General features: G+C 41.9%; 2 protein-coding genes across 3 annotated transcripts in view; both read right to left on the reverse strand.

Annotated features, from left to right (window-relative positions):
* LOC105517833 (phospholipid-transporting ATPase FetA-like) overlaps nt 1-20,458 on the reverse strand; it is a 51,990-nt gene extending 31,532 nt beyond the window's left edge. Inside the window, exons 1-2 of the mRNA XM_011950566.1 lie at nt 20,386-20,458; nt 9,422-9,502 (exon numbers count right to left, since the gene is read on the reverse strand). Of these exons, the coding sequence (XP_011805956.1) occupies nt 9,422-9,431 (10 nt within the window). The 5' untranslated portion in view covers nt 9,432-9,502; nt 20,386-20,458. The remainder of the gene's footprint in view (nt 1-9,421; nt 9,503-20,385) is intronic.
* A 1,419-nt stretch (nt 20,459-21,877) lies between these two features.
* The window catches only part of UNC13B (unc-13 homolog B (C. elegans)), a 234,659-nt gene continuing 232,637 nt past the window's right edge, over nt 21,878-23,899 (reverse strand). For both annotated transcript variants that reach the window (XM_011950473.1, XM_011950472.1), the window contains 2 exons: nt 23,618-23,777; nt 21,878-23,460 (listed from right to left, as the gene is read on the reverse strand). In XM_011950473.1, the coding sequence (XP_011805863.1) occupies nt 23,175-23,460; nt 23,618-23,777 (446 nt within the window). In that variant the 3' untranslated portion in view covers nt 21,878-23,174. The remainder of the gene's footprint in view (nt 23,461-23,617; nt 23,778-23,899) is intronic.

The raw sequence follows: 23,899 nt of genomic DNA on the forward strand, positions 1-23,899 counted from the left end.
TCCTCCTTTAGCTCTGAGAAGTTTGATGGTCTGAAGCCTTCTTCTCTCATCTCGTCAAAGTCATTCTCCATCCAGCTTTGATCCATTGCTGGCGATGAGCTGCGTTCCTCAGTTGAAAATGCAGAAATCTGTTCATTTATTTTTATTCTTTTTTTTTTTTCTGATTGGGTTAATTTGAAAGCCTTGTCTTCAAGCTCTGAAATTCTTTCTTCTAGTTGTTCTAGTCTATTTTTAAATCTCTCCACTGCATTTGGTAATTCCCTAAATATGTCTTTCATTTCTGGAAGTTCTGATTAGCTATTCTTCAAGATCTCCACCTCTTTAGAAAATTTTTCATTCATATCCTGAATTTTTTTTTTTTTAATTTCTTTGTGTTGGCTTTTACCTTTCTCTTGTATCTCCTTGAACTCAAGGAAATAACCAAAGCTTAATAATCAACCATTTGAATTCTTTATCTGGTATTTCAAAGATTTCATCTTGGCCGGGTGCGGTGGCTCATGCCTGTAATCCCAGCACTTTGGGAGGCCGAGGTGGGTGGATCACCTGAGGTCAAGAGTTCGAGATCAGTCTGGCCAACATGGTGAAACCTCATCTCTACTAAAAATACACACACAAAATAGCTGGGCATGGTGGCACACACCTGTAGTCCCAGCTACTTGGGGAGGCTGAGGCAGGAGAATCGCTTGAACCCAGGAGGTGGAGGTTGCAGTGAGCCAGGATCACGCCACTGCACTCTAGCTTGTGAGACAGAGGGAGATCTCATCACACACACACAAAAAAAATGATTTCATCTTTGTTTGGATCCATCACTGGAGAGCTAATGTGATCTTTCGGGGGTGCTATAGAACCCTGTTTTGCCATATTACCAGAATTGTTTTTCTGGTTCCTTCTCTTTTGGGTAGACCATTTCTTCTAGTTATTATAGAATTTATTTTTATTTTATTGTGTTTTTTAAAAATTTCTTTTTACTCCCTTAAGGATCTGACTTTAATGTTTACTGTAGCCTAATTCGGCTCTTGGTGCTTTCAGGGGAGAAGATTCTATGTAAGCTCCTTGGTTATCGGGAGTCTTTGTATGATGGCCTTCTCAGATGCCAGTTTGTTGTAACAATGTGCATAGTGTGTGAGCAAGTTTACTGTCTCACACGGGGTTGGAATGGCAAGGTTTTTTTGAAGCTTACTTATTTCATTCCCCTGTGGTATACACCTTTTTGTTTACTTATTTTTCCCTAGTATTTTATTTACTGGGTTGAACAATCTGGGCTTCAGGCCAGCAGAGGAAGTATCCCTGTGTAGAAACCAGTTGTGGCTGAAGCAGGTGGGTAAATGCAGTATCCAATGGTGGGCAGAGGTCCCAACTTTGTCAGAGGTGGCTGCGGGAGCTCTCACTGAGAAACACTGACGTTTTATCAAGGGGAAGGGTGGGAGCCACCTCAGCTCCCCTGTCAGGCCAGCAGGAAAGCTATCTACCTCCCAGACACACTCCTGACCATGTTCTAGCTATTCAGATCAGAAAGGTACCTTTTTTCATCTGCAGGAATGTTGATGTTCCAAGTAAGAAAGAATCGTGACTCTACCTCTTGTGCAAGCCTGAACCTGGAGAGTGCTCTTCCTACGGGGATACAGTCACCCTGAAGTGTTCCAGAAAGGTTATGCATAGATGCAGTCACACCAAGCTCCCATGGGAGAAGCCCCAGCTGCGTCTGCAATGGTGGATGAGGGGGAAAAGAAGTTCCCTTCTCTGAGACTCTTCACCAGCAGCAGGCTTGGTGCCTGGATGTTGGAGTAGAGCTGCAGGCTTTCCCTGCTAAGCCCAGGACAGCAACTGTGCCCCTGCTGAAAGAAACTTCCACCAGCAGAAAGATCTGGGACTCAGGGCCTGCCATCCAGAGTCTTTTATCCCATGGGATATTCCCTTGATGTAGTATACTCCCCTTTCCCCTAGAGGTAGGAGTCCCTGAGAGCCAGACTACTGTGAATTCTGTTGCACTTCTGGATCTAGCCACCTAGAGGGGCTGCCACACTCCAGGCAGGTACTAGGGAATGTCTGCAAGGGATCTAGTTATGTGACCTGTCCTCAAGTTTCCCAGAAGCAGGTACTAGCACTGGCTCTGATGGGCATTGCAGGGAAGTGACATAGACTCTATGAGAGTCCTTGATTATAGACAGCCTTAGTGTGTTGGCTTTCTCAAATGCCAGTGGTAGTAAGCAATGACCTGGTCACATGAACAGACTGAGGACCTCCTGGTCGGCCAGGGTGGTGCAGACAATGGTGATAGCTGAGGCCAGGCACAAGTTTCCTCCTTCCTGGGTACAGTGTTATTCTACCTGGAGGTGCTGTAATGGACTATGTTGGCCTCTAGCCAGAGGTGGCACTTGGAAAAGAGCACCAGCTGTGGTAGCAGTGGTGGGATTTGTGCTTGCCTTATATTCTTAAGGGAGGGTATTCTGGTTTCTCAGGCAATGGGTAGGGCCATAAAGCTCCCAAAAGTTTCTGTCCTTTGTGTTAAGCTACCAGGGTGGGTGCAAAGCCAGGTGGAGGCTGAATAAGGCAGGCTGAATAAGGCAGGTCTGTGCTCTGGCTCTCCACATGCAGGGCAAACAGCGGCCCCTGTGGAGCTCAAGGGGCAGCTCTCTGGCCACTGGGATATTATTCCAAGGAGAAGCATAGCTGTTTCTACTGTACAGCAGAGTTTGCACAAGGAGTGAGGAGTAGCAGGTGGCAATAAGCCCCACCCAGCTCCCATTAACATGACAAGACAGATCTGACACTCCTAGTAATCCACTAGCAGCAGCAAGCTAAGGTCCAGGCCATCTTGCTTAGAACTAAAAATTGCCCTAGGTCATAAGCCTTCCCTGCAGAGATACTATGTGAGGTACTGCGTATGTTAATTAGCTTGATATAACCATTGTAGAAGGTATGTATATATTTCAAAACATCATGCTGTACACAATAAATATATACAATATTAAGTCAATTTTTTAAAAAAGTGTACAGACCATGTTTTTTCTTTTCTTTAAATTTCTGTAGCCTACTGCTTGGCTCAGCATTAGGCTCTGGATTTAATAAAGATTTATTGAATGAACAAGCACACAAGTGAAAAATGCTTAGAAACATGTTTTGCTAAATTGGGGTCAGATTGCTGTCCAAATTCCTCCAATAGAGGACAATCACCTCCTCCTTATGGGAAGATCTATATAATCACAAAACAGCTGGACTCAAAGAGGAGCCTCAGCTAAGGCTAATAGTTTGTTGACACTTCTATGCAAAGGTCAGCAAACCAGAGGATATTCAGCATGGCTGAAGAGGGTGTGTAGAGTGCAGTGTTAAGAAGAGCTTTGAGAGGAAGCTCACTAAAGTCTGGAGTGTCATGAAAAGTCCAGCTCCTGAGCTTCTACTCGTCTCCTGCACCTCTAAGTCTGACCATCCCCTACAGCTTCATTAATTCTTCTGAGTTAAGCAAAAACAAGTCTAAAATTGTTCAAAAGATAAGAGCCTAAAGAAAATCAAAATAACCATAAAAGCAAAAAAATTTTCCAATTTAACTAGGGTCCATAGAAGGTTGGTTTGGCTGGCACAATTTAGGACATGCTCAAAAACCAAAGGCCTCATTCCCTACTCCCCTTACAGACCTTTGGCTTCTCCCTTTCTGTAGGGCAGAAGCTGACAGGAACATCCAGGCAGATGGAAATTGGGAGTTGTGCTTTTCTACTCTGACCACATTTGGAATCTGGGACCAATGATTTCTCATCAATGCAGCAAAGGTAAAATCAGTCTTGTTTGACTGAACTGCTAGACATTACTTTCAGTGCTTCTCAATCATAAAACCTTTCCTGGGATAGGAGACAAAGGTTTGGGAGTTATATGAAAAGTCATCAGAAACAAAATGCCTTGGTGATGCTAAAAAGCAATTTAAATCTAAAAGATTCAAACCTTAAGCCCTTCTGTTTAGGGCTGCCAGATTTAGCAAATAAAACATTCAGATACAAGATAAGTATGTTCCAAATACCAGATGGGACACACATACTAAAAAGTTATTTGTTTATACAGTGGCATGATCTCGGCTCACTGCAACCTCTGCCTCCTGGGTTCAAGCGATTCTCCTGCCTCAGCCTCCCGAGAAGCTGAGATTACAAGCACGTGCCACCACGCCTGGCTAATTTTTGTATTTTTACTAGAGACAGGGTTTCACCATGTTGGCTAGGCTGGTCATGAACTCCTGACCTCAAGTGATCTACCCATGTTGTCTTCCCAAAGTGCTGGGATTACAGGTGTGAGCCACCGCACCCGGCCACTGGGAACTTTTGATCTGTCTTTTTCTAAACAACTTTATGAGATAAAATTTATAAACCATATAATTCACCGATTGAAAGTGTAAAAATTAGTGGTTTTTAGTATGTTCACAGAGTTGTGCAACCTAAATGTCTACTTTTGTGCTTATTTAAATGCTCTTTTGTAGAGTATTCTGTTACTAAGATTCCAATTAACTTTCCTCTCTACATGCCACAATATCTATGCCCTCTTCCTTCCTGGAGTTCTTTTTCTTTTTTTTCCTTTCTTTTTAGTTTCTCTTAGTTATTTTCCATTTGTGATTATACTTTTTTCTTTTTATTAATTTTAAGAATTACCCAAAGTAATATAAAAATATATTTTCACTGTAAAAGATTCAAAAGCAAAAATATATACAGAAAAAACTTAAAGTTTCCTTTCCTGTGCCTTCCACTCCTTCTTTTTTTATTATTTATTATTTATTATTATTATTATTATACTTTAAGTTCTAGGGTACATGTGCATAATGTGCAGGTTTGTTACATACGTATACTTGTGCCATGTTGGTGTGCTGTACCCATCAACTCGTCAGCACCCATCAACTCGTCATTTACATCAGGTATAACTCCCAATGCAATCCCTCCCCGCTGCCCCCTCCGGCAATCAGGCAAGAGAAAGAAATCAAGGGTATTCAGTTAGGAAAAGAAGTCAAATTGTCCCTGTTTGCAGATGACATGATCGTATATTTAGAAAACCCCATTGTCTCAGCCCAAAATCTCCTTAAGCTGATAAGAAACTTCAGCAAAGTCTCAGGATACAAAATTAATGTGCAAAAATCACAAGCATTCTTATACACCAGTAACAGACAAACAGAGAGCCAAATCAGGAATGAATCAAAGAGAATAAAATACCTAGGAATCCAACTTACAAGGGATGTAAAGGACCTCTTCAAGGAGAACTACAAACCACTGCTCAGCGAAATAAAAGAGGCCACTCTTTCTTTTCCTAAGGAAACCACTCTAAATAGATTGGTGTATATCCTTTGGGTCCCTTCCATTTCAAGGATTTTATATACAAATATTTATGTATATATACACATCTCTCTCTATATATATTTTTAATGAGATCCTACTAAATGTATTGTTCTGCAAGTTACCTTTTTCTTTTTACACTATGTATTGGTCATCTTCCCATGTCAATACATATAGATTTACCCCAATCTTTTGAATTATTACCTAGTATTATTTAGCTACCTCTCAATAATTGTTGATACTTTTTATTGTTGTTTTGTGGTGTTGGTGGTGAAGATGGTATTTGCAGAAGTGTGTGGAAGGTAAAGGAAAAGGGAAGGGAAGGGAAAGGAGAAATACAATAATGGGACAGTCTTGCAAACTCTCTAGGACAGAGAGAACTCTGTAGGCACTATGCTAGGCAGACAATCTAGCGGAATCACACAATACAGATGTAAAACAGCAAAGCATGTCAAGGCAGGTTGTACATAAGATGTTAAATGAATTGCAGAGACCCAAGATAATTAAAATTATATGTCCACACAAAAACTTGTACACATATGTTTACCACAACATTATTCATAATACCCCAAAAATGGAAACAATTCAAATGCCTATCACCTGATGAAGAGATAAACAAATTGTGGTATATCCAAACACTGGAATAGTATTCTGCCATAAAAAGGATACATGCTACAATAAGGATGGACCTTGAAAACATAAGTGAAGGAAGCCAGTAACAAAAGGCCACATTTTATATGATTCTATTTATATGTCAAGTCCAGAAAAAGTACAAAAATTAGCTGGGTGTGGTGGCATGTGCCTTTAGCCCGAGCTACTTGGGAGGCTAAGGTGGTGGGGTCACTTGAGCCCAGGAGGCTCAAGCAATGAGCCTCAAGTTGCAATGAGCCAGGGTCACACCACTTCACTCTAGCCTGGGTGACAGAGAGAAACTCTGTCTCAAACAAAAACTGTAGAACCCAAACATTACAGGAATTCAGGAAGGAGAGATAAAGGGGCGCAGGGCAGAATTGTTGGAAAGAGCTTCATGGAGAAGGACTTGCACTAAACGCAAGAGATGAACACAGGTTAATTACGTAGAGATGCAGGGGACAGTTTTGTAAGCAGGAAAAAGGACTTAATGAAAGGCTTGGCATTGAGACTAGACAAGTTCTATGATAGTACAGTAAGTATGAACATCTGAAGGAGGCAGAAAACAAGAACTTCAAGTAAGGACTTTAACATTAGGATAATGATATTAAATTTTATCTCTGAGAATCCTAGAAAGATTTTGAGCAGGGGAAAACGTGATAAACTGGAATTTCAAAAACATTAATATGATAGATTTATAGGGGAACGGAGTGCAGACAGAAAGACCACTTAAAAGATGGCTGTAATAGTCAACACTTAAAATGATGAAAGGCTGAACTAAGAAGTGGTAGAAAATAGAAAGGAGAGGCCCGGCATGGTGGCTCACGCTTGTAATCCCAGAACTTTGGGAGGCCAAGGCGAGTGGACCATTTGAGGTCAGGAGTTCAAGACAGGCCTGGCCAATATGGTGAAACCCCATCTCTACTAAAAACACAAAAATGCTGGGCATGGTGGTGTGTGCCTGTAATCCCAGCTACTTGGAAGGCTGAGGCATAAGAATCACTTGAACCGGGAGGCGGAGGTTGCAGTGAGCTGAGATCGTGCCACTCCACTCCAGCTTAGGCAACAGAGCTAGACTGTCTCAAAAGAAAAGAAAAGAAAAGAAAACAGAAAGGAGAGGGTAGACAAGCAAGATGTTAGAACTGGCCAGTATTTATGTACTGTAAAATTTCCAACCAGAATAGGTCTGAAGATTCTGAATATTCAAAATAGTGTTACCTGCCAAATTATTGGGTTTAGCACTGTTGTTTTGTAAATTCAGGGCAACAGGCCAAAATCTTGGGTAAACCAGTATTAATTGCTTACTGCTCAAAATGACAGAAGCAGTAACTCTACCTGCAATATGTAGTCCTAGCCTACCTATAGTGATTTATGCCAGGAAAGCTGGTTTCAATTTTTTTTCCTTGGTAAAATGTTTGGCTTTTGAAATAACACACATTTATAAATGTTCTTAATTATCTTTCTGATTGAAAGTGTCAAGCTCTTATAGATTAGTTTTTACACATTTACCAGTGTTTATCATTTGGCAGATACTATCCTAAATGCTTTACAAATATTACCTAATTTAATCCTTACAGCAACCTTATGTGGTAGCACTTATATTATTATCCCCATTTTATAGAAGAGGAACTGTAGCACAGAGAAATTAAGAGATTTGCCCAAGATAATGTGGTAAGTGGTGGAGCTAGGATTCAGACCTAGACAGTATGACTCCAGAATTCATGCTCTTGACTACTATGCTTCTCATATGGTATTTATTTCACTGCATTTGTGGCAGATATTTGATATTTATTGGTGCTATTAAATATGCTGTTAATTAATTAATAAGTTTCCATTCTGTCTAGTTTTGTTGCCATTGTATTGCCATACCTAGCACAGTGGCTGGCACTTATTTAGTAATCAATAAATATTTGTCGAATGAATTGATCAGTCTTTATTGATGATTATTACATTTTTCATTTGCCTGGAACTTACCACTCCCTAAAGTATTCTGCTCTCCATATTTTCTGTTCATAAGAATATGCAGAGCAGTTGATTATCTTTTGGGTTCTTCAGCCCTTTAGCTCTCCTGAGGGTAGCAGAGGACTCCCTGGTTCTCCTTTGGATGGAAGCTTCCTGACTTTCTCCTTCTGGAACTAGGGCCAATGTCCTTGACATGGATTCCTTCCATGAAGAAATCGTACAACTGCCCGATGACAGCAAGTAAAGAAAGTACACTCGCCTGTAATCCCAGCACTCTTGGAGGCCAAGGTGGGCAGATCACGAGGTCAGATCGAGACCAGCCTGGCTGACATTTTAATGAAACCCCGTCTCTACTAAAGAAAATACAAAAAATTAGCCGGGCGTCGTGGGCACCTGTAATCCCAGCTACTCGGGAGGCTGAGGCAGGAGAATGGTGTGAACTTGGGAGGTGGAGCTTGCAGTGAGCTGAGATCACGCCACTGTACTCCAGCCTGGGCAACAGAGCGAGACTCTGTCTTAAGAAAAAGAAAAAAAAAAAAGAAAGTACACTGTGACCTTTAATCAGTGAACTGATTTCATTCTGCACCTTCTCCATTCCTCAAAAGGAAGCCTAAATCTAAATCTTTCTTTTTCAAAATTTCATGTTAGAAATAATTTGTTGTTGTTCTTACATAACAGGCAGTTCCATTCTTTCAGAATGGAAGATGGCTGGAGTGTGATTACTCCTGCTCCCTTTAGGATTTTTTTTTTTTTTTTAAGATAGAGTTTCCCTCTGTCACCCAGGTTGGACAGCAATAGCACAATCTTGGCTCACTGCAACCACCACCTCCCAGGCTCACACGATTCTTGTCCCTCAACCTCCCAAGTAGCTGGGACTACAGGCATGCGCCACCATGCCTGGCTAATTTATTTATTTATTTATTTAATTTTTAGTAGAGACAGGTTTTGCCATGTTGGCCAAGCTGGTCTTGAACTCCTAGGCCTCAAGTGATCTGCTGGACTTGGACTCCCACAGTGCTGGGATTACAGGTGTGAGACACCATACCTGGCCTCCCTTTAGGATCTTGATTCACCAAAGGAAAGCACAGAAGTGGTATGGAAATCCTCCCTAACTACAGAGACAGATCCATTTGTTCTGTACACAAAAAGTTTGCAAAGGAGGACCTTATCTGCCTCAACAGCCTTTTTTCACACTGATCACCTCTTTTTATAATAGCAGGAGGCAGTTATGAAGAATGGGGGAGAGAAGGAAAGGTACACAAGTTTTACTGGTGAATTTCTAAATATAAAAGTTAAGAGAGTACTCAAATTAGGATTTTCAGGTGATAAAACAGTGGAGCTTATACTTGTAAGTACAAAGTATTTACTTTTGAAAAATATATTTCCTTTCCTGATCCGTTGTTTGGTAGGTTAACAATCTAATTGGCAGGTTGATCTGTCACATGTGCATGTACACACACACACACACACACACACACACTTCAAACGTAATGACAATGACATACTCAGATACATTTTCCTGAGTTTACCTATGTTCATCTTGTCTGTCCTCACTTTGGCTTTCAAATAGAGACATTGCAGAGTAGACCAACTATAATTCCATGGAATTTCTATAAAGGAAATAAAGATTCAGAATATGAGAATTTCTCATGCTGATACTGTGTCATTCAAACACATTCTTAAGAAACTTGGAACTTGATCCCTGAAGTCCAAAATGATCTATCTCTAAGACACATATGGTAATTTGGAATTCACTTTATTTATCTTCATCATAAAGTTCTAGTTTCAAAGCTTGGGAAACAGATTTCCTTTCCTGACAACTGAGTTGAAGTTGATGACTACAGTTGTCAGAAAAATCATCTGAAACCTAGAAACAGGTGAAATAAATTATTGGGTGATCTTTTAGTACAGTTTTGGGTTTATATCTTTGATTAGTTTTCTATTGACTGGACTATTTTATAACTGGTTAGGGCAGAGGTTAACTTATAGATTTTTATCTAGTAGTGATAAGAATGTTTTATGTCTGATGGAAAAGATGACTCCAAAGTTTATGACTTATTGCACTTTAGGACATTAATTAGTTTTGTATATAATTCAGAAATCATATTTTAACATTCCTTTATTAAATTGCCTATAAATACTTAGCTCTTAATTTTTCACTTGAACTTATCTTAATATCTTACTGGTTCCCTCATTAATTAATAAATTAAATAAAATATTTGAGACCTATTCATTTCATATTTATATAAAAGTCAAATTTTTTAATACTTGGAAAAATTATACTTTATGAAACTCCATGATTTGCTATACAGACATATCCTTCTTTGCCTCCTGTTTTTCTCTCCATTCTTAACCCAACTCAGAAAAGGCCAATAAAGTATATGTATTTTAATCAATTTATTTCAGGTCCCCTAAAGTATAGATGAGTCAAGACTAGAAAACTTTATAGGTATTTTCACCTCAATTATCCCAGACATCCCAACATAGTGGGGAAAGTCATCATCTTGAGAGAGGTGTAAAGTCGAAGTAAAATGGTGTTCCCAGCCATGATATATTCAACAGCTAGAAAAAAAAATAACCTTGACCATTGTGATCACTTTGGAAAGATAATACATCTTCTAGTTCTGCCCTCAGTGAGTCTCAAGTGACCTCATTATGAATACAATTCAAATTTCAAGAATCTAGGCAGAGTTGCATCCTAAACCTTTAGGAGCTAGAAAGTTAATAGCAGTTAGACATAAAATTACAGGAAATGAAGTACTGGGCATTGTGACAAATTGGTAACTAAATGCTTCCTATAAAAGTATCCAGATTTTTTTTTAAAGAAGATTAAATACTGTGCAGGCCAAACAAAATTTACTTGTGAGTCTGTGGGCTACAAATTTTGTACCCCCACTTCAGGTCTGCCTCTTCTATCCACAGAATCTGTGTTCTCCTAAACAATGTTAGCAGTTCCAGTATCACCATTTTCTGGGCACCCAGACCTACTCCCAGTTGCCTGTACTCCCAGAGCATGCATGGGGTTCCTACCACTGCTGAAAAAGGAAAGCCAAGGATGGGATGGCCTAAAGTTCTGGAGGCTCTCCCACCCCTTCAGGGCCACTAACAGCTTTGAGAGGGTAGTCTGCTCAAATCCCTATAAGCAGCACACCTTGAAATGTGAAATGGGTATAAGGCATATACCAGCCAACTAGGGGCCTGAGTAATGATTGTTCCAGTTGGAACCAGGTGCTTATCAATCTTGTGACGTTTTCTGCACACACATCATGTCACATGGCAGCCAACTGGAAAGTATATTTAAGCTGTTAAACTCAGAGAAAGCATGGAAGAATGTGAAAGGAAAGGAGGAAGAACTGAGGTGTAGAAGGAAAAAGGGAAGAGATGCAGCAAAAAATAGATTAGAGGGTCTCTTTGAACCTATTCTAGTTTAGAGGGCTGCTTGATTCACAAATTGTTCTAAAAAGTTAAATTATAAAAAGTGGACTAGGAGCCAGAAAATTGGGTTTTAGTTGAAAGTCTGCTACTAATTAACAACAATGTGACTTGGGACAAATTATTAACAACTTTCTGCCTCAGATTTCTTCTAAAATAAATTTTTAAAAGTAAATAACTTAGATACAGGGTAGAGAAAGACCAGTTAATAAATTTGTCAGAAAGAGGTTTAGGGGTACTCACATATTTAGAATGAAGTATAGCATTAGTCTTCATTATGGGGCTAAGATAGAAGAGTTGTGAGAGAAATTAATGGATGAAATTGCCTGCCACAGTGCTTGGCACAAAGTAGTCAATCAATAAATAGCAACGGTTAAATATTTTAACATACATACCCACCATATTAGTAAAACAATTTAAAGTCTAATAATATTGTGTTACAGAAAAAACTGAACCACTAGAACATCTATATATTGGTGGTGATATTAAAAGTTGGACAACCACTTTAGAAAACAATTTGGTCTTATCTAAAAGGTTGATCAAGCATGTACTCCATATCTTACCATGTCCATTTTTAGGTGTATAGCCTAATGAAACTCTTATAACGTGTCATGCACAAGGATGTATGAAATAGCACTGCTTATAACAGCAAAACTGGAAACCAACAAATGGTTATTAACAATAAGATCAGTAAGTATCTTCTAGTATGGTCATACAATGGAAAGCTCTATAGCAGTGAAAATGAGTGAATGACATCAACATTGATAAATCTCAGGAGTATAATATTTAGGGAAAAAATCTGCAGAAGAAGACATGCAGTATTATATCACTTATATACATAAAGTTAAAGATCAAGGTAAACCTATAAATAAAAGTAAGAAAATAAAAAACAGAAAATTCAGGACAGAGGTTAGAGAGAGGGAAAGGGATAAGATAGAGAATACTGGGAGCTTCAGGCTATACTTGTGCTTTTGTTATTGCTAACTCTTTACAACTACACATTTGTTATTAACCTTACATCTATTCAATATATAATAATAAAAAGCTGAAAAAAATTAAGTGAATTCACCAACTATAGGAAAATACTCTTCCTATCTTATTCAGGAGGGTAATTTTCAAAATAATCTTTGCTGAAATAGTATGCCCAATTTGGGGCACTAAATTTTAAAAAACGTTTGGAGATTTTAAATTTACAGAGAATTGCAAAAATAATACAAAGAATTTCTATATACCTTTCACCCATACTTTATCCTTATATTAGTATCTCACAAACCATAGAATAATTAACAAACAATTTAACCTTGGCATAATACTATTAACTACTGTATCGAATTTAATATTTTAGGCCGAGCGTGGTGGCTTATGCCTGTAATCCCAGCATTTTGGGAGGCCGAGATGGGCGGATCACGAGGTCAGGAGATTGAGACCATCCTGGCTAACATGGTGAAACCCCGTCTCTACTAAAAATACAAAAAAATTAGCCGGGCATGGTGGCAGGCACCTGTAGTCCCAGCTACTCAGGAGGCTGAGGCAGGAGAATGGTGTGAGGCAGGAGAATGGTGTGAGCCAGGGAGGCGGGGCTCCAGTGAGGCACCACTGCACTCCAGCCTGGGCGACACAGTGAGACTCTGTCTCAAAAAAAGAAAAAAAAGAATTTAATATTTTACCATTTTTTCCCACAATTATCTTTTTTTGTTCCAAGAACCAACCCAGGATACCATATTGCATTTAGTTGTTATGTCCCTTCAGTCTCCTCCAACCTGTTACTGTTCCTCATTCTTTCCTTGCTTTTTATGACCTTGATACTTTTGAAGGGTACTAGCCAGTTTTTCTGTAGAATATGCCTAAACTTGGATTTGTGTGATGTGCCCTTCTCAGTGCATGATATCATGAGGAAACATGCTGTTGGTATGTATTCTTGGTGGTGTGAATCTAGATCACTTGGCTAAGATAGTGCCTTCCAGACTTTCTGCTATAAACTTACTATTTTTTCCCTTTGTAATTACTAAATATCTGGGGACACAATCATGACATGTTAAAAAGCATGTCGAAAAACCTAAGAGTAATAAAAGAGGTGCCAAAGAGAATTTAAGGAATAGCACTAGCCTCCATAAGACACAGTTGTAGAAACTAAAGTTCTTTCACTTAGACAGGAGAATCCAAAGGTAGAAATAACCTGTCCAACCTTGAGTTGATAGTCTCCAAGCTTCCTAAACTGTAGATGAAATTGCATAACATAGATGGCCAAAACTAGGGGTTGGGAATAGGGTGCTGACCTATTAGCCTACTGTCTTCCCAGTGGCATTCATTATACTACAAACTGACTTCAAGTTCCCCTAAGCCACAGTTGTGATTCTGTGCTGCCAGCATCCTGCATCCACCACACTTACTTGTACACAAAAGGCTGGTGAATATATGAAGCATAAAATACTTAATATTTTGTATTGGGGGCATACTTTAATCACAAGTCTTTGTTTATATTTAGCTCAGTCTGAAAGCCACATAAAATATAGCAAACACAATGAAACATAGAAATGACATAACTGTGACACCAGCATAGCCAGACTCTTAGGACTAAAATAACCTAGACTGTGTCCAAAGAAGTCATAATGAACACTCAATGAATAAATCTGTCTTCTGGAGAAAAACATCTCATCAACAAAAAAACCAGCACAGGGCCAGGCACAGTGGCTCATGCCTGTAATTCCAACACTCTGGGAGGCTGGGGTGGAAGGACTGCTTGAGGCCAGGAGTTCAAGACCAGCTTGGGCAATGTAGTGAGACCCCCATCTCTCTATATATATCTTTTAAATTAGCCAAGCATGGTGGCTCATGCCTGTAGTCCCAGCTACTTGGGAGGCTGACGTGGGAGGATCACTTGAGCCCAGGAGTTTGAGCTTACAGTGAGCTATGAAGACACTACTGCACTCCAGCCTGGGCAACAGAGTGAGACCCTGTCTTTTAACAGCAACAACAACAACAAACAGAACAAAAAAATATCAGAGGAGATTACACATGAACAGAATCCTGGTTGACTTAAATGCTTTTGAGAACCTGAGGAAAGGGCTCTCACAGAAGCAGATATGCCTATCATTCCCTAAAATAAAAGCTACATTTTCCCCAAACTGTTGTACAAAATTACAAAAACTTCTAATCTACTCTGTCCGAGTTTCTCTGAATTAGCTATTACACCCAATGCACAAATCCCCAGAGTTATTCCAGAAATTAAGGTTCCCCAACCTGATTCCCAGCACATGAATCTCAGCAAAGCTAACAATTACAGAAGAAAACAAAAGTTTTTTTTTTTTTTTTTTCCTAATGCTATGGAAGAACATACACACACACACACAAAAAAAAAAAAAAAAAAAGGGAAATAGAAAGCAAGTCTTATCCCAAAATGCATTTAAAAGGCACAGTCCCAAAACTACCAGCACTCCACAGGACACTTCTCAGTTAAACTCCCTGTCTTGTCCCCTCCTCATTTCAACTACAATGTCTTTCTCACAGGAAAACACTCTAGGAAAACCTTCTAAACTTAGGAACTTTAAAATTCTGGGGGTGGTGGGAAGATGTTCAAACAGCTACTAGTCTATGATGCCATTTAGATGACTAGATCTCCTTCAGTTTATTACTTCTGATTCCCAGCTTTTGAGAATTTGCCAAATTCTTTTATTGTAAGTTTTTTTTCTGTTTCCTCTACTGAAGGAAAATGAGTGAGTCTCAAAATCCTTATTTACAACTTTCTCCTTCCCAAAGTGGTTCATGGACCCCCTGATAACTTTCCAATAAACTTAGCTTTGGTTTCAAATAGTTTAAAGCAAAGGGCTGAAGATGAATATAAAATAATATTTAAACACAAAATGGAATAGCGAGGAATCTTCAAAACACTAGTTTCTTAGCTACCACCTTTTTCTATTTCCAACCTCACAGTCTCCCTCGGGAGTTCTCAGTCTATAGGGCAGGCTTTATAAAGTAACTGTGTGCTATAAATACCCCTCTGTTTAGAGTTTTCACTTGGGTCTGAACAAATATTGGAGGTCACACCATGTCCTTCTGGCACTTGTAACTTCTCAATCTCACAAAGTAAACGCCTTATTAGGTATCATAATACTGATCCTTTGGGATGGCTTTTCTTCTATTTCTTTCGGTCTATAAAAATGACTGAATGTTTACTGAGCTAGTCTTAACTATTTTGCACATAGTAGGTAGTTAACAATGTTTGTTGGCTGGGTATGATGGTGGCTCACTCCTGTAATCCCAGCACTTTGGGAGACCGAGGCAGGTGGATCACCCGAGGTCAGGAGTTCGAGACCAGCCTGGCCAACATGGTGAAACCCTGTCTCTACTAAAAATACAAAAATTAGCCGGGCATGGTGACATATGCCTGTAATTCCAGCTACTCGGGAGGCTGAAGCAGGAGAATCGCTTGCACCCGGGAGGTGGAGGTTACAGTGAGCCGAAACCGAACCACTGCGCTCCAGCCTGGCTGACACAGTGAGACTCTTTCTCAAAAAAAAAGTTTGTTGAAGAGCGTCTTAGAAACCAAGTGTTGTGCTTTCCTTTAAACAAGTGTTACTGGTTTTAAAATCAGGAGCAAGGGTGAGATAAAAAAATAAACAAACAAACAAAAAACTCTAACAGGAAGTTTGGAAACCTCAGTTCTGTTTCTTAGCTTGGAATCCTAAATCATTTATACCTAAAACAAATGATTCATTCCCAGTTTTCTAGCTTTTCTCATCTACAATAAAAGGCAATATCTGTCACTTTCCTTCCTTACTGAAGAAAATAATGTAAAGCAGGGGTTTTCAAAAGAAATTTTGAAAGGGGAGGTTTCTCAGAGGCTGGAGTTAAGTGCGAAGGGGAGAAGGAAGAGCAAGAGGGCACTTTCACTCAGCTTGAATAACTGCTTTTATCTGGAATATTCCATATATTTTCCACTGAAAAGGTAGAAATGGGGTCTGCTTTTTCTCAGTGGCAGGAGGGAAACTAATAGTCTGGTTCAAAAAACAAGAGACAAAAATAAAGTGCTTTTATGATTGGTTCCTATGGGTCCCATTTATTCGCTGTTCTAGTTATATTCTGTTTGGAAGGATTTATAACAAATTAGTAACAGTAAAGTAACTAAGTAATTGGGAGGCAGAACACTAGGGGTAGAAGGGAGACTCAATTTTCACTCTATATCCTTTTGGCTACTTAAGGTTTTGTAAAACAACTTTGTGCGTGAATTGTTTTTTCAAAAAATGTGAAGACTGCAACTTCCTGTAAACAATATTCAGTGCAGGGATGATATATGTCTCTTCAGAGAAACAGAACCAATAGAAATTATCTATCTATATAGAGAGAAAGAGATATATTTATATATACATATATAAAGTCTACATAGAGAGATAAAAATATACATCTCAGGAAACTCAGGTAGGACTTTGAGAGTCTTGAGGCAGGATTTCTTCCTCTTTGGTAAACCCCAGATTTTGCCCTTAATTCCTTCATCAGATGAGGCTCACTCACATTATAGAGGGTAACCTCCTTTACATAAAGTCAACTGATTGTAGATGTTAAGCACACTTACAAAATACCTTAACAGAAAAAACTAAAATTTTTATTTTTGTTTATGTTTTGGGGACGGAGTCTTGCTCTGCTGCCCAGGCTGGAGTGCAGTGGCGCCATGTTGGCTCACTGTAACCTCCACCTCCCGGGCTCAAGTGATCCTCCCACCTCAGTCTCCCAAGTAGCTAGGATTACAAGTCTGCACTACCACGCCTGGCTAATTTTTTTTTTTTTTTTTGAGATGGAGTCTCGCTCTGTTGCCCAGGCTAAAGTGCAGTATGGCGCAATCTCGGCTCACTGCCAGCTCCACCTCCCAGATTCACGCCATTCTCCTGTCTCAGCCTCCCGAGTAGCTGGGACTACAGGCGCCCGCCACCACGCCAGGCTAATTTTTTGTATTTTTAGTAGAGACGGGGTTTCACCATGTTAGCCAGGATGGTCTCGATCTTCTGACCTCGTGATCTGCCCGCCTCGGCCTCCCAAAATGCTGGGATTACAGGTATGAGTCACCAAACCTGGCCGTGCCAGGCTAATTTTTGTATTTTTAGTAGAGACAGGGTTTCACCATGTTGGCCAGGCTGGTCTCGACTCTTGACCTCAAGTGATCCACCCACCTCGGCCTCCCAAAGTTCTGGGATTACAGGTGTGGACCACCGCACCCAGACAGCAAAACCTAAACTAGTGTTTCAGTAAATAATACTATGGCCCATAGATGCTGAAAATAAATAAATAAATAAATAAATAAATAAATAAATAAATAAATAAATAGTAATACTGTCAGAGGTGTTTAAACACCTCCATCTTGAATAGAGCCTTGGTAAAATAAGGCTGAAACCTACTGGGCTGTATTGTCAGACAGTCAGGTATTCTAAGTCACAGGATGAGATAGAAGGTCGGCACAAGATACCGATCATAAAGACCTTACTGACAAAACAGGTTGCAGCGAAGAAGCCAGCTAAATCCCACCAAAACCAAGTTGGTGATGAGAGTGACCTCTGGTCGTCCTCACTGCTACACTCCCAACAGTGCCATGACAGTCCACCAATGCCATGACAATGTCAAGAAGTTACCCTATATAGTCTAAAAAGGGGAGGCATAAATAATCCACCCCTTGTTTAGCATATAATAAAAAACCCCATAAAAATGGGCAACCAGCAGCCCTCTGGGCTGCTTTGCCTATGGAGTAGCCGTTCTTTCATTCCTTTCTTAATAAACTTGCGTTCACTTTGCTGTATGAATTTGCCTCAAATTCTTTCTTGCGCGAGATCCGAAAACCCTCTCTTGGGGTTTTCTGTAGAGACACGGTCTCGTTATGTTGTCCAGGCTGGTCTTGAATTCCTGATCTCAGGCGATCCTCCCACCTCAGCCTCCCAAAGTGTTGAGAGGCGTGAGTCCCTGTACCTGGCCTTACGGATATGTCTTGTCAGGCAGTCCTTCTTACAAAGTTGTCTCTAGCTGGGCTCTGGTAACAACACTTCCCACCTTTCCCCTTCAGGTCTAGAAGTGCTACTGATTCACCACTGTTGCTGTTTCACCATTCCTTGTTAGTCTCCTTAACATTGACCATACCTCTATATGGGTTCTTTTCAGTTCAACCATTTTAAACATCAACTATTTTTCTGCCAGGACCGTGATACACTAGAAAAATAATAAATGGCATATTTTCTTTTCCTTTATACTTCCATTCATTCACGTCCCAATATTTGCAAGAAAATCTCTTTTTCCTCTAATTCAAAGCTTCCCATCCTCCCAAGTCCAACAAGTCTCTCTAAATACTCCATTACCTACAGAGCAACACTGTTGTTACCACTCTTGTGCAGGACCTAGTGTGACATCAGCACTCTTGTCCTTCTAGTTCTATGACTGTTCAGCTTTGCCAGTCTGGTTATCACAGCAGGGCAATAAGCTCCTTAGGGGTAGGGAACTTTAGCAATTAGAATCGCAAGTGATAAAAATATTTTGGCTGGAAAGAGCCTTAGAGATTACCTTGTTTTACAGATGAGAAGTTCAGGCTCACACAGGGAAAAAGTCTTTCTCACACAGCTATATAGTGACAGAGTTAAATCTAGAATCCAGATTCTTCCTACTACTTCACCATGCTTTGGCGTTGCACTGGGTAATGAGTAGGCACTTAACATGCTGATGACTCACTTTTAAATTTATAAGGGGTTTTTGTCTCTTTTTGTTCAATGCTAGGCCTCATGCCTAGATGAATACCTGGCACATAGTAAGCGCTCAAAAAATATCTGTTGCATTTGAACCCAGTACCAAGCAAGACAAATTCCTTGGAAGTTAATTAGAACTCAGAGGATCACTTATAATCCCCTATACACTTAGAGAAAATGTATAGTTTTTTTTTTTTTTTTTTTTTGAGACGGAGTCTCGCTCTGTCGCCCAGGCTGGAGTGCAGTGGCCGGATCTCAGCTCACTGCAAGCTCCGCCTCCCGGGTTTACGCCATTCTCCCGCCTCAGCCTCCCGAGTAGCTGGGACTACAGGCGCCCGCCACCTCGCCCGGCTAGTTTTTTGTATTTTTTAGTAGAGACGGGGTTTCACCGTGTTCGCCAGGATGGTCTCGATCTCCTGACCTCGTGATCCGCCCGTCTCGGCCTCCCAAAGTGCTGGGATTACAGGCTTGAGCCACCGCGCCCAGGTGCTTTCATATATATGAGACCATTTGATCCCTCTGAGGTAGACATGGCAGGAATTATTAGTCCTAGATGACGGATGCAAGTTATTGAGGCTCTGAGAAGTTAAAGGTCATCTCCTGACTAGAATGTAGCAGAACTGGGCCCAGGCTTCTGACTCCTGCTTCAATACCATCTCCACTATTTGCTGCTTTTTCAACTTTGCCTGTCTGCTTCTGGAGTTGGGAGGATCATTCAGGGAGTTATCCGAATATTCACAATGAATACGTCGGCGACAACTTAAGCTGAAAGATGTGATTTTTCTTTCTTAAAAGCCCACGGTTAAAGGTACTTCTGTCTAATTCTGATTAGATGTGGCCTACAGAAATCAGTGGCTAATTCAAATCTGAAAGCTTGCTGAAGCCATGGGTAGCCAGCCAGAGTTTGACTCTTCCCTCTAGAGTAGGTGTCCTATGCCGAAGAGTGGGAGGGAATGATAGCAAACGTGCCACTTCAGATCAAGTATGGGACAAGGATTATGACTTCAGAATCTGCATAGTGCTGGAAAAGTGGAAAACTCCCTGAGTTAACAAGAATGTGCAATTACTGGAGGTTTGGGGGTATCTGCTTCATAACTGGAAAAATGTGTGCCCTTTAGGAGTTATATGGGGGATAAAGCCCCCCTTTCTTAGATAATCTCGACAAATATGTCCTCTGTGGGAGTGTCTGGAAAACCACTATACTCGAATATGGGGAGTGGTCTCAAGGAAGTATGAGGATGGACAGCTACTGGAAATACTGAGATGGGATAGTCTCTCTTCAAGGAATATTGGGACGGAGAAAGCGATAACCTCTACTCGGGCGCCCCCTTTGGGTTCCTCTTGCTCACCGTCACCGCCCAGCCTCCGACTCCAGCGACTGCCATCTTAACGCACCTTCCTGCGCAGGCGCCCTAGAGCCCCAGGTTCCGGCCTAGAGCAGAGCCCCGCCCACAAACTACGCCCATCTCCCATGAGCCCGCCCCTGGCCACACCCCTGTCCTCAGGTGCCGGACCCATTATGTTTCTCCAAGGAGGGGGCCCCTAGCTGCCGATTTGGCTTTGAAGTACCCGAACTATGCTGACCGCTGAGGGAATGGAGATGAAACACTCAGATCCTGCCTTTGGGTAGGTCACCGGCTGATGAGGGGAGACGGACAAGTAAATTATAACAATGTAGAGTGCTGTGGAGAGGCGTCCAGATATCAGAACCTACAAAGCAGTGGAAAAGGCTGGCTGACTTTCCAGCAAGGGGAGCAGCATGTGCAGGCACGGAGGGGTAGGAGCGCATGGTGCGTGTCGGGGACCTGCCGGGGCAGTGCTTTAGAATAGCTGCAGGATAGCGGCAAGGGGGGCGGTGCCTGCTGCACATATATTGGAGGGTCTTGGAGTTTCAGCCTGGAGGCTATCGGTGATCACTGAATAGTTTAATAGGAGAAGGACTTTATATTAGAGTGTGTGAAGAGAGCAGGGTAAGAACGGAAGCAGGGGATTATCACAGTAACTCAGGCATGAGGACGTAAAAGCTGCCACGACTCTTGTGGTAGTCGTGGGAACTTGAGGCGACCCAATGGATTCAACAGGTAATTTTGACGCAGAAATGTTAAGTGGTTGGCTTGGGAGAGGAGCAGGGAGGAGGAAGTTTTTAAATGAGCAACTGAACTCTAAGGATTTATTTAGCAAGCAGTGGAGGTGGAGCAACCCCGCCTGATGCCCCCTTAGTCCCTGCCCCACAAATAGTGATGGTGCAGGTTGAGAGAGTAGGTGAACACCATCTTTCTTGTTTCAGCTTTTCCCATTTCCATGCCAGGAGGCCTTTTACCTTATTTCTTCCCCTTTGGGAGTAGGCATTCTACTGCAGCTCTTCTTCCTTGAATAGAGCCTGAATGAAAGGCCAAGGTACAGTCCTAAGCCCAATCTTCTGTCCTATCTGTGGCAGCCTCAGTCCTCTGCCAAGATGGGCAGGCACACCTCTCCCCAGTGGGCCCCCGCCTTGTCCTCACAACCCAGGCTGTGATCTGTCCTAGCGATTCTAGACAAAAAGAAGAGAAGCATGGACGAGTTTTCACCAGAATACCTCTACTGCTCTTTTGGACCTTTTGCAGGAAGCCGGTGCCTTATGTCCCATGACTCTCTTAATTAGATTGGTGGTCTCAGCTCTAGGACAGGATGTTAGCCCAGTGGTGCTTATCCAAAACCACTTTAGGCTTCACCCACTGGCTGTCAGGTATGGGGGTGGAGGAGTGAGAAGCAGCAAAGGACCATTAGGCCAAAATCTACCATTAGAGACGACAGTCATTTCCATGGCTTTCCACACATTAGCAGAATTACCAAACCCCAAAGGCTGCTATAAGATAATTTATTACAGACTAGCCTATAATCTGTAACAATGGCACATATAATAATTAACAACAGCAAAGATGCTTGGTTTCTTGTTTCATGTAATGGCCAGTACATCTGTGGACAATGTCAAGTCCTCAGGAAGTCCAGGAGGCTGCTACAGAGGAAATCCAAAAACCATGTCACATCTCTGAGCAAGTCTTGGGAAGTCCATCTGACTCTCTGAAAGTTTGTCTCTGACCTCCCAGGGAATGTTGACGGCCCCCTCCATCCAGCCTGTACAGAGGGATCAGAGTCCAGGCTCCTTCTACAGGGTTGAATATCTGAGGGGAATAGCAAATGACCCAGATGAAAGAGAGAGGCTGAGACCAAAGTCTAGATTCCCTCTGCAAGGTGGAGGATGGCTAGAAGGCAGTAGACACAGATGAGCAGGACTTTTTCTAGACTGGTTTCTATTTGGCTTTGTTCAGGGCCTACCCAAGAAGAAAATACTCCTGGATCCTTCAACTACCCCTCAGGTAGATACATGTTAGAACAGCCTGTCACGTCCTGAAGCATCACTCCCCTGCCTAGAGGAGTGAGGCAGGGAGACTCCCAGGCAGGTGGCCCCTAGTGCCTGGGGTCCAAAGAAATATTCTTCTCAGGGCTTTGAAGCACCATGTGAACCTGGTTCTACTCATGATACAATCTGGGGAAAGGCATTAGCATAGTTCATTTTTAGAAGGTATCTTGTTCAGTTTCAAAGCCTTGTTCTCATTGGAGCCACAGAAAATCAGTGGATTCTGCTCAAGGGACAGTCTAAATTCTACTCTGTGTACTCCTGCCCTGGCCATACTCCAATCCAGACCACAGGGCTCAGCAACAGGCTCAACTGACTACCCAGCCAGCCAGGCACAAGTTCCACACCCTCTACACTTGTTTTTCTAATGATTGGTGTGTATGTGTCTAACTGGATAAGCTGTGGCATGGAGATGGTAAAGGTGGGAGGAGGAGTGGAGGGGTGTCTACCAAGAATGGCTGACACTCTCAGAAATGTTTGTCCTTCTCTCTTTGTGGAAAATTTCTCCATATGGTAACCCCACATACCAGCCCCTAGTACCACAGTCCTGCTGGGTCAGGGCTTCATGACCCTTTCTGTGAAAAGCAATATTATCACCACCCCAAATTTTTCCTTAAATATCTTTAACTGAAGGGGTCAGCCTCTTGACTGCAAAGATCCTAAGCTGGTTACACAGCTAACTCCCACTGGCCCTGATTTGTGAAATTGCTGCTGCCTGATTGGCACAGGAGTCAAAGGTGTTCAGCTCCCCTCCTCCGTGGAACGAGACTCTGATTTGAGTTTCACAAATTCTCGGGCCACCTCGTCATTGCTCCTCTGAGACAAAATCCGGAGAATGGTCAGGCCTGTCTCATCCATGTGTATCTTCCGGCCCAAGGGGCACCAGCAGGCACAGCTGCCCTTGGCTGTGACATCCCTCAGAGGCATCACAGCCAGCCCTAGCACGCGATCTTCCCGGGCAAAGCAGTAATCCTTCACGCATATCTGCAACTCATAGGACTCGGGCCCCTCTTCATTTCCCAGGAGGCTGTGAGCACAAGATAGAAGTTAATGAGGCCAGAGTTGAGAGTCTTCAGCTGATTTCACCCTAGTCTGCCATCTCCCGGGGCCCTCCTTCCCCCTCCCACCCCTCAAGTCTTACCCCCCATCCCAGAGTCCTGCAGGTCCCCCACCCTGTAACTTACAAGTGGAATGTCTCATTGTACTTGGGGGCCCAGTTGTTGCTTTTGGACTTGGTTGTGAACTTCCTCTTCTTATCACTTTGGTGTGGGCCAACCATGGTCACCTCCACAAAAGGCCGGAACATACCCGCTGTCTGCCACTTGAGGTCATTGGCAGCCACCACTGCCCAAACAAGGGAAACCTGTGAGGGATCCCACCAGGAATTCCCAGTTCTTGAACCCCAGGTGACCCTCCCCTTGGAGGAGGGCTGAGATGAGCAGCCCCTGCTTTTGAGTGATGAGTGA

The sequence above is a fragment of the Colobus angolensis genome, unplaced genomic scaffold, assembly GCF_000951035.1.
Source record: "Colobus angolensis palliatus isolate OR3802 unplaced genomic scaffold, Cang.pa_1.0 Scaffold308, whole genome shotgun sequence".
Classification (NCBI taxonomy): Eukaryota; Metazoa; Chordata; class Mammalia; order Primates; family Cercopithecidae; genus Colobus; species Colobus angolensis.